Here is a 16,107-nt window from a genome sequence, read left to right as displayed (position 1 = left end):
AAATCATAAAAGTTAAAGCAGGTAAGAGGAGACATTGAAGGCAGCATTATCATTAGTAAGAAACTAATAAATTCCTTCAAACAGCTAGGGATGAACCACAACATGTAGATACACAAGTTCCCAAGCTGCCTACATGCAGGGACAAAAGGACAATCCTACAAGGTGAAATCCATAAGGACGATTATTTTGGAGTGCTGAGATCTAAGGAGGAAAAAAGTCTTCTGTAAGACTTTGTTTGTTTTTTTAAACACCTACCAGAAGCCATCACTTAGGAATATGACAATTGAAAGCACAACACCTGTGGGCCGTGGAATGATCTTATGGTGATATCCACACACTCTGTCCAGGGATCAGCATCCCAGACAGGGTTTTGGTGAACCTTTGAAAAGCTTTACAGTGTATCTAAGTCTCCTCTGCTCTCAGCACGGTCAGATTCCCCCAGTTGTTTCAACTCCCAGGTTGTAATTAGTCACACCAATGTTACAGCTGATGAAGACAGTGCTGTAATTAGTTCCAATAGCCATTCCAATTAGTCGCGCCGGTGTTTGAATTGGTCATGCTCACATTCCAAGTGGACATTCGTGCTGGACATGCTCAAGTTTTAATTGGAAATCTGAGGTTGTTTAATTGATGACAGCTCACTGATATTAAAGCTTGGACAGGATCCCTAGTGTTTTTACCTCTTCCAAGCCTTTTGTTGATATCTCTGCCTTATCCTCGTCATGAACAATCACTGTTGAATTTAAAAAGCCAGGCTTTGTGTCCACACATCACAGAGATCGGTCGGCTGCACTGCCAAGTTCACTGCAGCACTGTTCACAACAGTGCTATGTCACCAACATGGGTGTCCACTGACTGACAAATGGATTTTTAAAAATGCATACATATACACAATGGAAATGTTTCCATCCATAAAGAAGAACAGTTATGTCACTCGTAAAAACTGGAAATAATCATATTAAACAATAAGGTCAGTCTCAGAAACATCCATTTTGTCTCTGCGTTTGGGACCTAGATTGTATATAGCTACAGAAAATCATATATGCACATGCTGTAAAGAAAGCTGAAGCTGTGGTAGGGGGAGGGGGGATTTATAGGAAGGGCAGGGAGAGGGAAAAGGAGTACCCAGGGTATGGGGGAGAGCCACTGAGCTACAGTACGAGAGGTTTTGAAACACTCACTGGATCATAAAAAGAAACATTAAAGTGCAAGTTGGTATGAAAGGGATCAGAAGTGGGTCAGGAGAGGCTAATAGGGGAATAAGATTAAATTACATTATACGTACGTGTGTGTGTGTGTGTGTGTGTCTACTAAAAGACCAAAAAATAGAAAGAAAAAAAAGAATTTAATGTTCATTGTTGTTGGGGAAAAAAAGTCAGCCTTCAACAAGTTTAAGCCAACCTAGCTCAGTTCTCTATCTCAAGACCCAGCAAGGCCCCTGGCCACTGATAGGAACCAGGTTCTCCAAAGGGCACAACTTAACAGGCACCAGCTATCCTGCAGCATCAATGCTGCCTCCTACGTCCAACATGAGGATTTGACACCGTATGTTCCCCTCTCCCCAGTCATCCCAGACAAAGACCACTCTGCGCCCGCCAACACAACTTACAGCACACCCATCTCTCCACCTTGGGACTGCCTCCAACCCAGCTCACAGAGAATACCAGTCTCCCATAATCAGGCATGCCTCACGATCTGTTCCCATCAATCATTCACATGTATTCTAAGGGAGCACAGCTCAGGTCTAGCACATTTTCCCAAATATCCAGAAGCAAGACAGTTTCCACTCCCCACAGGCATCCGTCTTTGATCAATGGCGTTTCTACCTACATTGGGCAATCTGCGTCTCCTCAGGAGCTTCAGCATCCTTGTGAACGGCCGCTGCTCCGTCCTGTATCCGTCTGTTCAGCTTCACACCGACTTCAGCTCCTGGAGACTTTACTTCTCAGCGTCAGGGTCACAACTAGGTCCTCATCTGTGCCCAGAATGTGTTTGCGTTGTCTCCTAACTCTTTAGCTCTCAAGTTCTCTCGCCTGACCTTTTCAGCTATCCCCCGTGCTCCCTCAACCTAGAATTTCTTCTTCTGTGTCCACTGGTTACTTAGTAACTCCCTGTTTTCCTGGTCTATCAACTTTCTTTAGCAATATTTGTCTCCCTGGCCACTCTGTACTTCCAGGTTTGTCATTGCATTTGTATTCATATCTATACCAGAACAATCCTTCCCCCATTTCCCCCAGGCCCCAGACCTGATGGCCTTTGTTTACAAGGGCCCAGGTGGAGCCAAATCTCAGTCTTTATTTGTTTCCACTCCTGATGACCTGAGTGTTGCTACTGAAAGTAATTTAATCATACCCATCAGTTTCAATACAAACTCACCATATCTGATTACAGCTTATCTACCAATACTATTTGGTAAAACTACTCATTCCTGGCTGGTTCTTCTCAGTTCCAAATCTCTCCTATGCCTCTAAGCCTTACAACCCACAATGTGCTCTTGTCAAATAACCTCTCCTCCTATCTATCAACACAATAAAAGCCTATCACCATTCACTAAACTTACATTCTTTTTATTTCAGAATTTTCCACTGTTAGCTCATTCATCTTTCTTAAATCTTAGTGTGCACGTTCGCGCGCACATACATACAGACACACACACTTCATTCTAAAGCTAGTCTGACAGACTACATGCTGTCATTGTCTCTGTCAAGTTCTCTCATTTTCATGATCTATTTTCTATCCCAGAAAGCTGAGTGTGTTGACACACATCTGTAACCCTATCACTCAGAGTCTGAGTGAGGGGGAAGCCAGATTGGGCTATACTGACCCTGCAGCTCCTCCCCACCCAGAGAGAGACAGAGAGACAGAAAGAAAAGGTGGGGGAGAGGGAGAGGAAGGAGAGAGGGAGAGGGAAGGGAAAGGGAAGAGAGAGGGAAATCCCCACCCAGAGAGAGACAGAAAGAAAAGGTGGGGGAGAGGGAGAGGGAGGAGAGAGGGAAAGGGAAGAGAGGGAAATCCCCACCCAGAGAGACAGAGAGACAGAAAGAAAAGGGGGGGAGAGGGAGAGGGAAGGGAAAGGGAAGAGAGAGGGAAAGGGAGATGGAGGAGAGAGGGAGAGGGAAGGGAGAGGAAGAGGGAAGGGAAAGGAAGAAGAAGCCGGAAGAGAGAGGGAGAGGGAGAAGGGGCAGGGAGGGAGGGAGCAGAAAGTAGAGAGGAGGGAGGGAGAGAAAGAACAAAAACATAATACTTCTAGGATTTTGTTTCTGAAGTGTACCACTTTGACTGACCTTCCTACCTCTGCCCATCCTGACAGGACTTGGTGAATATCAGTTACCTTGGCAGGTAACCAGTAGTCTTTGGTGGAGTCCCCTGCTCTTCCTCTTGCTCGAACTCAGAGAGACTCCCATTCACCAGGACCTAGCCACTCCCTCACCTTTGTGCTGCCTTGGAAGGAGTTCCCACCACGCTCTGTGCTAGTCTGGGATAGGACCATCAATCATGCACTCTGGCCGGCATTTAATCTTGTCCTCACCATCAGCTCTCATTCCTTGGGCTATAAACATGATCAAATTTCTGACATTCTGAAGAAGCCTCTGGACTCCCTGCCCTGTCCCTGCATTCTCTGCATAAGTAAATGTATGCTGCCTCTGTGTGTGTGTGTGTGTGTGTGTGTGTGTGTGTACACACGAGTGCCTGAGTGTATGACGGAAAGAGAAAGAACACTCTCTCCTACCCCTTTCCCCCACGCCTCCTCCTCCTTTCACTCCTCAACAAGATGTCTGACTGCCTGTAGCCTGCCTTCTGCCTTCACCTAAGTAGGGAGCAAAACAGTTTTACTTCTTGGATTTGATGTCTAAACTTTAGCCATAGCTTATAGATCGGGCCCTTTATAGATTCCACAGAGTCAATTCAGCAGAGGTGGCTGTCTGCTACTTCATCTTCCCTGTATCAGGTGTCCCTGACCGCTCACTTTGCTCTCCCATCTCCTCTGCTGCCTTTACCTTTATTCTGTCTACACTAAGGAAAATGTCCTTGGGTCCCTCTAGTTTGTCACTCCAGCACTGCTGTCAGCTCTGGGTGCAACCCGCCTGTCTGGAGCAACAAATGTGCCCAGGTTTCCCAACCTACAGGGTGGGACCCCACTGGGCACTGCTTCTTGTCCTGCAGCTACCATGATGGATGGAGAGGGGCAGCAGTTGAATGCAGAGGGAACAAGTTTCCCACGCAGCACTGGGCTTCGTGCCCCGGACTATCTCAAGGTTGCCTGCAATCTAAAAAAAGGAGGGCAAGGAGGAGGAGGGGTGTGGATGGCTTATTTCACTTACTGGGAGGACTGTGGAACTGGGTAAGGATGCTTTAGAAAAATAATGAACAAAATTACTACGTGCCCCTCTCTTTTCCCCGTCACCACTAACTTCTTCCAGAAACACACGGGCATCTCCCCTCTCAGAGATAAAAGTGAATTTACATCTCGGAGCAATCAGCCATTTCCTTTTTTCCAAAGCTCAGGACCTGACTGGAGCTGATAAAAAAAGAGATCTGCCTTTCAACTCATTCTCTCCCTCTATAAAGGGCCACATCTTGAAGCAATTACCTCCATGTTTAGGAGTGGAACATGACCCAGGGAATTACTGACCAATGACAGGGGATCGTAGTCCCGTCCCATCCCCCGTCCCCGTCCGTCCCCCGTCCCCCGTCCCCCCCCCAGCAACCTGAAACCAGAAGGAAAGAACAGGCTGCGGACAGACAAGAAAGCAAAACCCAGTCCCTTTGCCCTTTGAAGTCAAAGGCTCTGGCCTTGCCAGGAAGCCAGACTCACGAGGAACACTGCAGAAAATGGGTCCCCCAACCTACTCTGGTCACTTGAGGCTCATTTCTGACTGAGTCTCTTTGAAACCACAGCCTCTCCTGCAGCATGGGTTGATGTACCACCTGTACTAATGTCTAGACATACAACATCAATTTTGATAAACCTGAAGAAACTAGGTATGCGTGTCTTAAAATCTCTCAGAGAGGTTTTAGAGAATTAATGAACATTTTTCTCACTCATGACTTGCTGCCTTATCTCACTTCCTCAGATAGGTATTTGTGCCTGCCAGAATGTGTAGAGTTATGATATATACATATATCTTCATTCTGTAGCATATTACAGGGCCTGTGCCTAGGCCTTAAAACCCTTGCACAGTGTCTTCAGGTACTTGGCCATTTGCATGAAAATGTTTTTAACAAAACTGGAATAGCGGTACATAATTTTGATAAGTGCTAAGACACCTCCATGGGTAGCCTTTGTCTTTGTCTTGAGGTCTGGGTACTTCCTGTTTCTCTCTAGAACTTTCTAAACCAATAAGATTTCCTTTCACTGGCACAGGCCTCTCCATCACATCCATGCTGCCTTGAAAGAAGTTTCCAGCAAGCTCTGTGCTTGCTGAGGGTAGGACCTGCAATTATGCGTGCTGTTTGACAATTACCCTGCCCCTTACCATCAGGTTATTCTCCTATGAGGAAACAGCAGAAATGTACAATTTAGAATCCAGACTTCATCCCTATTCTCGTCAAGAAAGGGAAGCAAAGAGCCAGAGCTCAGTGGCTGTGTTTGCCTAGCATGCACGAGGTCTAGCATCACTAACAATAACAATAATAGTCATAAATCAAAAGAAATAAAAGCATATTTATTGACCTTCCCAGATCAACATCTAGGCACACTGACTCCCAGTCACTCCATATCTCAGTCAGTTTCACATAAACCCTGGGGCTCTAGGACAGGCTGGAGGCTTGAAACACACAGATGTTGTCCCCCATTTCTCAGAGCAGGATGATGGCTTCACAAAGTCAGGACAATTTGCATCCTTCCTTCCTTTCCAAGGTATCTTCAAGTATACTTGCAGTCTAGGTAGACCTGGCCCTGAATCAGTTCTGTCTACTTGTGGTTTAATCTAATACCAAGAGAGGTCTTTGTGTTTTCTCCTGGAGACTGGATGAGTCCATGTTTAGATATGCCACCTGGCAGGTGGGCAGTCTCGGGACATCTGAGGAGGCCTGCCTGTGAGTTGGGTGAGTGGATACCTCTTCCTCCTGGGCTCCTGGAAGGAGTCTGACATTTGGGAAAGGACAGCTCAGTGGAATTGCTGGAGCTGAACGACATGCAGGGTTTGAACTATGCATAGCGCATCGAGGTTTTCTTAAGTCCCTGTGCTGCTTTAAATGAATGACCTCCCCGCTCCCCATGAGCTTGGTCTCCAGGTATTTGAACTATCTCAGAAGAATCGTGATCCTGCTGGAGGAGGTGTGTCACTCAGTTGGTTTTGAGGTTTCAAAATCCCACTCCATTCCTAGTTAGCTCTCTCCGCCTAAAACCTGTGGATCAGGATGTAAGCGCTCAGGCTACTGTTCCAGCGCTACGCCCACCTGCCTGCCTGCTGCCATGTTCCCAGCCATGATGGTCTTAGACTCTAACACTCTAGAGATATGAACTCCCATAAACTCTTTTCTAAATGTCCTTGGTCATGTTGTTTTATCACAGCAACAGAAAAGTAACTAAGATAGTCTCCCAGTGCTATTGTAGCCAATGGATATGGGAAGTCTACAGCATACATTGTAGACTAGAGGTCTCCCTGCCAGGCACAACCTACAGTTATTTACTCTGAGGTTCACATAGGACATTTCAAAACTGAAATGAATTGAAAAATTTTTAGGATATCTTTAAATCTTTAATGTTTACCTCTGTGTAAAATAACAAAACTAGAATATCTTGCATTACTGGGTTCACAAAGGCACTGAACTAGCACTGAAAACAGTTGTTACCTTTAGACCGGATGCATTAGTGTACAGTGTTATCTGGACCAGCAACATCCCCAGGAAGTGCTGGGTTCTAGGCAAACAGAAGGCCCTACTGGAGACAGGGAAAGACTTCATTCAGAGCAATGGGCCAGGTCTGGCAGGACAGGCAGAAAGAAGCGATTGTGTCCATTCTCTGCCTCTAGGTCATGAGTCATTCTCGTTCCAAACACCAGAAGCCAAGAGCCCTGCAGCCAAGGATATCTCAGCCAGACGGAGCAAGTCTGTACCTGCCCCCAGCTCACAAGACCTATACTACTCCAGGTTGTAAACAACACTGCACCAGTACTGGGGTGTAAGACCCAGGGTCTTCACGGACAGATTCCAGGACAGCAGTAATACTGAACTTGAGATCCAGTGCTGGAACACCAAGTCCATCAAACACCTAGTGTGAGCTAAGGCTCAAATGCATCCCACAATTTAAATGTGTAACCTTTATGAAATGCTACTCTTACAAGATTGAGAGACTGTACTGAAAGTCATAGACACAGAACTTAGTCAGTCAAGTTCTAGAAGGGACAAATTATAGCAGATGATGAATGACAATACTGGGTAGCAAACCAATGCCTGCCTGATACCTTACTCATAAGCACATGGGAAGAGCAATGGAACTAGAAGAAATAGGATACAAAAGCTAACTGACCTAAGGTTTTCAAAAGGCTCAACTGCTTTCTGTGTGACACTGCTGACAGGTAAGCCAGCCTCTGCCCAGGAGTGCTGGCCACCTCCCTCCATTGAGCTCCTTGATTGACAGGAGCACTGTCATAGCAGGAAGTAGAGCAGCCGTGAAAGCATCAGCACAGAGAGGTGCACAGCTCCAGCACTACAATGCAGCTATTCTCTAGCTTGGCTTCTAGCCAGGTACCACCTTCCTGAAACGGCAGCCCTCTGATACTTTCTCACACAGTCACTTTCATGGTCTCTTTCTGAACTGTTTACAATAGTCTATCATCTGCCTTACCCTCCCCCACACACCTCAGGAAGTCCTGAAAACTCGATCCCCATGTGTTTCATGCAAGATTGTTTCCCAATCAGACTATTTTCTTTTCCAGATATTTAAAAGACAAAATTTGGTTTTTAATTCCATAAAAGACCTCTTGTTGCTAATCATAGTTTCTCAGAAAAAAAAATCTAAGTATGAAAAATAGTATAGAATCTAAACAAAATCAAACTGAGACAGAATAGTGTAATTTATTAATCGGGAGTGAAGGACAGAAAGTTAATAACAACATTCCAAGCTGTTGCAAGTCAATTTTATAAAAACATGTCCATTGAGATACTCATTTACCTTTTCTTCCCCCTAAATTCTTCAAATCCACCCATACAAAACTAACACACCCAGAAACGCTGACACTTAGCAGGCCAGCAGTAGAACACAAAGCCTGTGCTCACAAGCTGAACTTGACAGTTAGAAAACCAAACCCTGGAGCCTTGAGGAGAGGATTGCGATCAGTCATCTCAGTAAATCTGATCATTTTGAGGGAATGGCTCTCCTTTGAATAGAAGGTGAGATTCTTCCCTATGGCAGGAATTCTATCAACAGCCACAAAGCACACACACGTCACAGACGTGTAAACTTCCAGTGTGCTGTAATTTCCAAAATAGCCAAGAACACAGGATGACTGAAGCAAAGGAAACCTATGAATAAATAGACTGAACCAAAAGTCTAGTGATGTGCTCAGCAGACCTTAAGGACTCTCCACAACTCATCGTCCCTCGGAATAGCCACAGCTCACTTTTTACAGTGATACAACTATTTGGAGAATAAAGAATGGTTAGGTCAATTTTGATATCTCTACTTAAAATAATTGTAAGTGGTAGTAGAGATAGCTACACAGCTACATTTTTCAAATGGAAGAGTCGCCACATCTTATTTAATTATAGTCTAAGGACTAGGCTGTCCCTCCATTAGGACTATAGCTTTGCATATCATGTTATATATACACTGGAATCAACAAAAGGACATAAGTAGAGGACTCTATTTACAAAGTATGGAAACAGCTATCTACTGCTTTCCTTTTTGATGTCTACTAAATTACAGGAACATGGTATTTGTGTGATAGTTTTTAATTGGAGGAAACTACAAAGGGAGGGATAGAATAGGGGGGAGTGCAAAAATAAATACACTAACAAGTTGACTTTCTACAACCTCAGATGCCACCCTAGCAGATGGCAGCTTCTATGATAAGATGAGGCGACATGGCCTGCAGAAAGTGCTCCTGGGACTCTGTCTAACCAGCTCAACAAGTTATTTCCCCACTGGGCTGCCCCGCCCCACCCCGCCCCGCCCTCAGTGTTCAGGTTGGTTTCACCTGCTGTCTAAACATTGCACAGTGCACAGCCAACCCCACCTCCAGGCATCATGGGAGAGTAAGAAGGAACCCATAAAGGGGCATTTAACGCCGGAGCTGCTTCAGGCCCCAAGCCCTCCACTCCACCTGTCCGTACCTGCTGAAGCATCTCTTCTGCAGCATTGAGCTTCACCTGGTGGCCTTCCAGACACACTTCAAGGTCCCGAATCTTCTCTCCTTGGGCTTCCACTTGATCTGTGAGGACGCTCACCTGTTAGAGAACATAAACAATAGTGGAGGATCTAGACTGGTGGGGGTGGGGTGCAGAGAAGTCGTCATTGTTGGGTGGGTAAAGCAACCTACTCAGACTCACCTGACAGAAGGCCTCTCTTTTACGTGAGTGGAGTTGAGGAAGTGTCCCAGAGGAAAGCAACTGTGGTTAGAATTTCACCTTCTTACCAGGGAATCTTACCCACTGCTTAAATGGCCGTGGTCACATTTCCTGCTCTTAACAGACTCAAGAGGAAAGCAGCTACCCAAGAGACAAGAGAGCTGCCTCTGGGCTGGACTCCTGCTCCTTGTTCCTCTAATAAGGCAGCCTGACTTCAAGGCATAGCTCAGCTCTTGGCAGGGCTCTGCCACCTCATGGGGAAGAGCGATTCAAACCTTTATGAAAACCAACCAATGACCTTACCTCTCACATACGGGTGTGGGGACTGCTCACCTATCAAGCCAGTGTTTGGAAGCAATTAAGGAATGTAGGACGTAAAGGGCATGTATTAGCACTGACAAAACTTGGCTCCAGAAAGGTTTCTGTGCTTTACAGGTCAAAACATGACTCTAAGTCATATAAACACCAAAGCCACACTGCACACATGTGGCAGAAGAAGGCATTTTTCTGAGGAACCCTAAGATTGTCTATGCAAATACTAAGAAAAATACATTAAACAAAGGCATTTTGATATATATATATATATATATATATATATATATATATATATATATTAAAATATAGCTGTTTTTGGTAGCCTTTTCTATTACCCAAATGATCCCTAGGATCCTTTCTATGTTTTATTTATTATGAGATAGTTCCATATAGGAATATGAAAGATCATGGGTGACCTTCCAGAAAGGTAAAAAAAAAAAAAAAAAAAAATCAATGAATAGTAAATCAAGATCTTCTTGGTTGAAGACACGGTCCTTTATATATAGGTTAGTCTCCTTAATTTCCCATTCTGTAATGATTAATGAAGCATGAATAAGTTCATTTATAAGTGTTTAAATGAATTTTATGATTTAGAAAGTTCCCATTCTGGAAGATATAGAAAAGCCTGCCCACTTTATACACTGTACTTCTAGACCCAAATAATGAGTGAATGATTGAAACACGTGTACCTGATACAGAGTGTACTGACATTCCAATAATCCAAAGATGGGCTTCTTGCACCAACCAGGCCCATTTAAACAACACACCAGTGTACGGTTTTATTTTACTGTTAATATTTCTTAATTTTATGTATATGGTTGTCCTGTCTGGGTATATGCCTGCATGTATGTGTGTACAGGATCTTCAAGGACAGATGAGGGCATCAGATGGCCTGGAATTGGGGCTCTTGTGGGTGCTAGGAATGGAACTCAGGTCCTCTAGAAGAATCATCAGTGTTCCTAACTGCTGAGCCACGTCTCTAGTTGTATTACTTTGTTTGGTTTTGGTCCTTGTTGGTAAATACTATCAGCAGCACTGGTCTTTTCTACTAGTAACTCCTCTTCAAAAGAGAGGGATTCTGGGAAATGATTGTGCTTCTTGGGATTCAGGGTTTCTATTTGGGGAGGTGTCATATGGTTGGCCCTACTAGAGAGATTAAAATTTATAAAGCTACACCATACTTAAGGAACAGTTGGGGTAGGGTTGTGGAACAGTACAGGCCACATGGGTCAACTTTACCTAAGACCAAAGACATGGGACTACAGGGGGTGTTCTAGGCCTCAGATCAACTCTACTGTTGAGTCAGGAAGTATGGAAACTGGCACTAAAGATTTTAGAATTTTATCTTCGTTCTATGAGAACAAATACTTTTGAGCCCTATAGTAAACAACATTTTAGGTACTGGGAGGGGACAGACATGAATCTTGTTCTTCTACAGATAAACCCGGGAAAACTTATTCTGGGCTAAGGGTTCCTCCAACTCATTCGTTTGACTCAACTGTAATATGGATTATGCAAGAGGCCATGCCCTGCTGACAAACCAGCTTCACAGGCCACTAGTGACAGTACAGAAGTGAGAATGGAAGAGTTGCTGATGGTCTGCCCACAGCTCCTGGAGGAACAGAAACCATGAGGGTCAACTTTCACCTTTAGTAGTCAACAGCTCAACTGTGTTCAGATTATTTTAAAAGGGATTAGTCAAGAATTTGCTGAGAACAGAAATGACCGTGAAAGGGAGCAATATTACATGAGACTTCTTCATTAATTATAATCCCCTCTAAATAGCAATGTGTTGTTTCACTCACAGAGGGTCCTAGTTCAAAAGTTTGCAATTTCATACTCCCTGCTACATAATTCTAAACTGAATGGTCTTTCGTGAATCATGTCTTGGAGATGAGGTGTCAAACTGCACATACCTCAAGGGACCTGAGCTATAAAAACAGGCCCCTGCTACTCACCAAGGGGGTCCCACCCCTTCTTTTCAGGGACCCCAGCCAAAATAGCCTCTTGTTGTTCCGTCCACACACCAAGGACACTCCACCTCTGTGGGTGGGCTGGGCTGACCAGCAGCTTTGCCTGGAATGTACTCCTCCAGGTATCTCTGGTTGCCTCCCTAGCTTCCTCCTGCCAGGGAGCTCCTGACTGCACACTGCTTATCTCCGTTTATTTTTCTCCATAGCACTTATCACTACCTGAAATATTTAGGAATTGGCTCAGGTTTGTGCGCTCTCTCTCTCTTTCACACACACACACACACACACACACACACACACACACACACCATTTTACTCACTGATATACCCACAGGATCCTAAGCCAATGTCTGACAAATTCAGATATTCAATAACTTTATAATGATTTAATTATTTTAAAAGTCAGTGAAGCAAACAAAAGAATAAAACTAGGCTACAAAAGTGTATATTTGATATGAGCTCAATCATTTTAAAGAAGGTGAGAGGGGCACAACCAAAGGGCTGATGTTAACCTAATCTGCTTCTTGATATTCTCAGAATTTCCAGTTTCTACAAGAACTAATTGATCTTATGTTTATAAAATAAAATGAAAACATAAAATGAGAAAGAAATAAGTGTACTACCATCTCACCATCCCTAGTGCTCCAAAATGATGGCCACACCCTGGGGCCAACCCAGACCCCAACTGCCCCCCATTCCTCCATTTCACCACAAGTCATTTGTGTTAGATGTGTGTGTAAGTGATGAGGGGATCCTCATATCCCTCAAACCTTCTATGTAGCTTAGGAGGACCCTGAATTTCTGAACTTCCTGCTTCTACATCCCAAATGCTGGGAGTACAGGTGTGCAACATCCCAGTGCATTGGGGATAGAATCCAGAGACTGCATGCAGATTAGGCAAGCACTCTACCAAATGCATCCCTAGCCTCCATCACCAGACTTATTCATCACCCTTCAAGCTTTGTAAGAAGCTGAAATTAATCTCTAATTCTCCAAACTGTCTATCCATATGTGATGCAGAGCCCACCCTTAATACTCATTTGCTATATGATTTTGTACATTTGAAGAATAACACAACAAAGAGTTCCTGATGCAGTATAAGCTCTCTGGAAGAACGCCCAATGTTATATCCTACCAAAGAGCATGGGCTTTTGAAAGCCAGAGGCTGTTTTGGTGCCCTCTCTCTACAAGAAGTTTTAAAGTTCTGCTCCTCTTATAGAGGCAAGAGAGCCAGTAAAAGCTTAGCTCACACTACCAGAGCAGGAGATCTGCATCCAAGTGACATGTCTGGATCCAGCTTCAGAGTCATGGACCTGATTCCATTAGCCTGCTCCCTGGGGCCTGTAGCACTCGCGGCTCAGGTTTATTAGTGACACAAGATGTACTCATCTCCCTTAGCAGACTTACAGGCTCCTGGATGACGGGGCCCATTTTGCTCATTGCTGGCACCCAGTTTCAGCCTGCCCACAGGGCTTGAAGTGTGCAGAGGTAGATGCTCGGCAGCACAGGATAAATAAATGGGTTCCCAACGCTTTCCAACAGAGGACTCGCACTGTGCATCCCTTTCCTGGGGAAGCTGCGGAAGAAGAGAACTCACCTGTAGTATGAGGGACTCTTTATCTCCTTCTAGCCGTGCCAGGCGTTCCTGGTAGGTTTCATTACTAGCAGCACCGTGGTGATTTACCTGGGACTGAAGAGGGGGAAAAAATAACACACTTAAAAGGCTAGAAAAACACTTCCCACTTCCAAATGTAGTACACAATGAGTGCAGTTTATAAGGATAGTTTCTGTGATGCTGTGTGCAAAACCAATCCCAGAACAGGAAAACTGATTTAAAGATAATTCAGAGAACCAGACCACATGCCACTAAAAGGTGTGTCCTAGAACATGGTGAAACCACCCCTGATGACCTCACCCTTGACTACAAGGGACTCCAGAGAGCTTCCAACCAACTAGCAGGGCTTGACCTGATGGGCTGGGGCATGCTGGGTCTGGTTCAGCCGGAAGCACAGCCTATGAAGGGTCTGCTCTGGGTGGAGACTAGAGACAGCACCACTTGCCAAGGACGTATGTGGGGGAAAGTAGGGCAATGATCTTGGACTCCTCAACTTTCCCTGACAGGGTTCTGCAGATTCACTACACCCTAAACATCACAGTCATTTAGAGAACCAAGGAAACCAAGGACCACTCCAAACGGAGCCATGATAAGAGCATTGCCACATAGCATGTCTCAGCTATGCTTAGGCTGACAGCATAAAGCTGCAATGACACAGGTTTGAGAGGAATCTAAACAACACCCAGGGGATCGCAAAGAGTGAACGTGAAACAGAGGGAAAATAATAAACGTGGAGTGACCAGAAACTAGAAAGAAAAGAAAAGGGAGAGGGTACAAAGTGGTAGAGGAGGAGACGCTTCTACAAACTGTCCTGAGCCAGATGCAGTAGCTGTCACTTTGTAGGGTTTGGCGGGGAGTTGGGGAAGAGCTCCTAATGGCATTCAGCTGACCCCAACTCACCCATGCTTACTGCCTGCCTCCATGCCGAATAAAAGGCTGAAACCAAAGATCCACAACCAGCGTGCAGAGAGAGGGTTGGTCTTGGTCGCCTGTCTGAAAAGGTAGATCCCCTTGCTCAGTGGGAAAGCTGTTATCCTGATAATCTGGGCTGGTCTAGTGTCAGGGATCAATTCCTGAGGGAGGTGTTTATCACGGGAGAAAAGCACAATTGTGCAAAAGGGCAGGTCCGAGAGGCCCAGGGGTGGCACACTTTATCAGGAAGCTTAGCTCCTCCTACATCTCAGGCTGGAGAGTGGGCTCTCCAACCTTGCTCTGAGAGGTCGAGCACCTCCTCAGTCCTCCATTCCAGGTGACAGACAAGTGACAGAGCCACTCCCAACCTAGAACAGCATGGGGAGTAAGCATTTTGCAAAATAAAGCCTCACCAGAGAGAGAAGCACTGGGATTCTGTTGAAGGGACAGTAGTGGCCTGAGCCTGGGGCACAGTTAAGATGGCACGTGGCACCTGGTGACACCACTCTCCTTCCTTCCAGTCCAGCCCAAACCTGCACCATCTCATCCACTGTTATACAATCTCTTTCACGCCATAGACAAAGGGCCTTCATTATCACAATGGCTTCTTTGTGAATGGCAGTTGACTGTTGCTTGAGTAGCTGATACTCTAGGTACACCCACATGGCAGACTGCTCAGCATCCAGAATCAGCACTGTTGTTGGTTTTTTTTTTTTTTTTTTTTTTTTTTTTTTGGTTTTGGGTTTTTTTCCTGAACTGGATAAGAAGACAGCTCTTAGCAGCAGGACACATTCTCTCGATAAAAGGCTTATAATGGGGCTTTTCAGAAGGCAGAGGGGAAAGTTACAAGTCACCAATATGTGTTTCCTTCCAAGGTCAAAACCACATTTATAAATGACACTGTCCATCCGTAGAATCACAACTTGTCCAACAGGAAGTAGATAAGAGAAGACCAAGGGCTAAAGGAGACTCTAGCAAATCCCCATGGTCACTGTGCTGTATTCAGTTATTTATAGGCTACCCCACAGAAACTGCTACAATTTTATGTTTGTTCCCTTTGTTTCTTGCCCAGGACCAGTTGGTCAGTTTGATTTTCTAGATCTGACCCCACACACACACACCCAAAAATGACACCATTTTTTGTTTGTTTTGTGTGAGTCAAAGGTTTCACCATATATCTCTGGCCTTTACCTCACCACGTAGGCCAAGCTGGTCCTGAACTCACTGCAATCCTTCCTTAGCCTCCTGAGTCCTGGGATCACAGGCATGTACCACGAGACCCAGCTGTTAGCATCTATTTTTAAGTACAAGCCTAACTTTCCCATACCATCAGTAAGGTTCAGTCACCACTGACAGCCTGCAGTAGTGGACAAAGCCAGAATGGTTCTGACTGGGAGACCAGTGATAACTTGGAAGCCTCTCTTTTCCCACCACTTCATGCAGAGGCACTATTTAGACACCTGCCAGCAAACTGAAGGTGGATGCTATCTCTCTGGCTGGATCTTACATCTGCTCCCTTTAAACCCACCAATTAAGGCTTCCCATGGGAAACCGGTTTGCATGATGCCCAGATCCTACCTCATTCTCTCTGCCTTTGTTCCTGGGTCTTTATGTGATTCCCCTATGTGTGCCACATATCCCCATGTCCATAAATAGTAAAGGCTCTTACTCTCCCACACTGTGTACCACTGACACCATGTCTAAACTCTGACCCTCCCATAGTGAGAGACCTAGGAAAGCCAGGCAGGTGGCACTCATAGAACTTAGGTGGTTCTTGCA

General features: G+C 45.1%; 1 protein-coding gene across 16 annotated transcripts in view; it reads right to left on the bottom strand.

The window, feature by feature from the left end:
- The window catches only part of Ppfibp2 (PTPRF interacting protein, binding protein 2 (liprin beta 2)), a 153,537-nt gene that overhangs the window by 53,331 nt on the left and 84,099 nt on the right, over positions 1-16,107 (bottom strand). For 10 of the 16 annotated variants that reach the window (XM_030242235.1, XM_006507443.3, XM_006507444.3 and 7 more), the window contains 2 exons: positions 13,399-13,491; positions 9,280-9,393 (listed from right to left, as the gene is read on the bottom strand). In XM_030242235.1, coding sequence (XP_030098095.1) covers positions 9,280-9,393; positions 13,399-13,491 — 207 coding nt within the window. Of the gene's footprint in view, positions 1-1,830; positions 1,976-3,284; positions 3,675-9,279; positions 9,394-9,495; positions 9,765-13,398; positions 13,492-14,316; positions 14,974-16,107 lie in introns of those variants that run through there. The other 6 variants (XM_006507452.4, XM_006507455.4, XM_006507448.4 and 3 more) reach the window with 6 other exon arrangements.

This window comes from Mus musculus, chromosome 7 (assembly GCF_000001635.26).
Source record: "Mus musculus strain C57BL/6J chromosome 7, GRCm38.p6 C57BL/6J".
In the NCBI taxonomy this organism is placed as follows: domain Eukaryota; kingdom Metazoa; phylum Chordata; class Mammalia; order Rodentia; family Muridae; genus Mus; species Mus musculus.
Note: the sequence above shows the minus strand (reverse complement) of the source record. Positions and strands in the feature narration are given on the sequence as shown.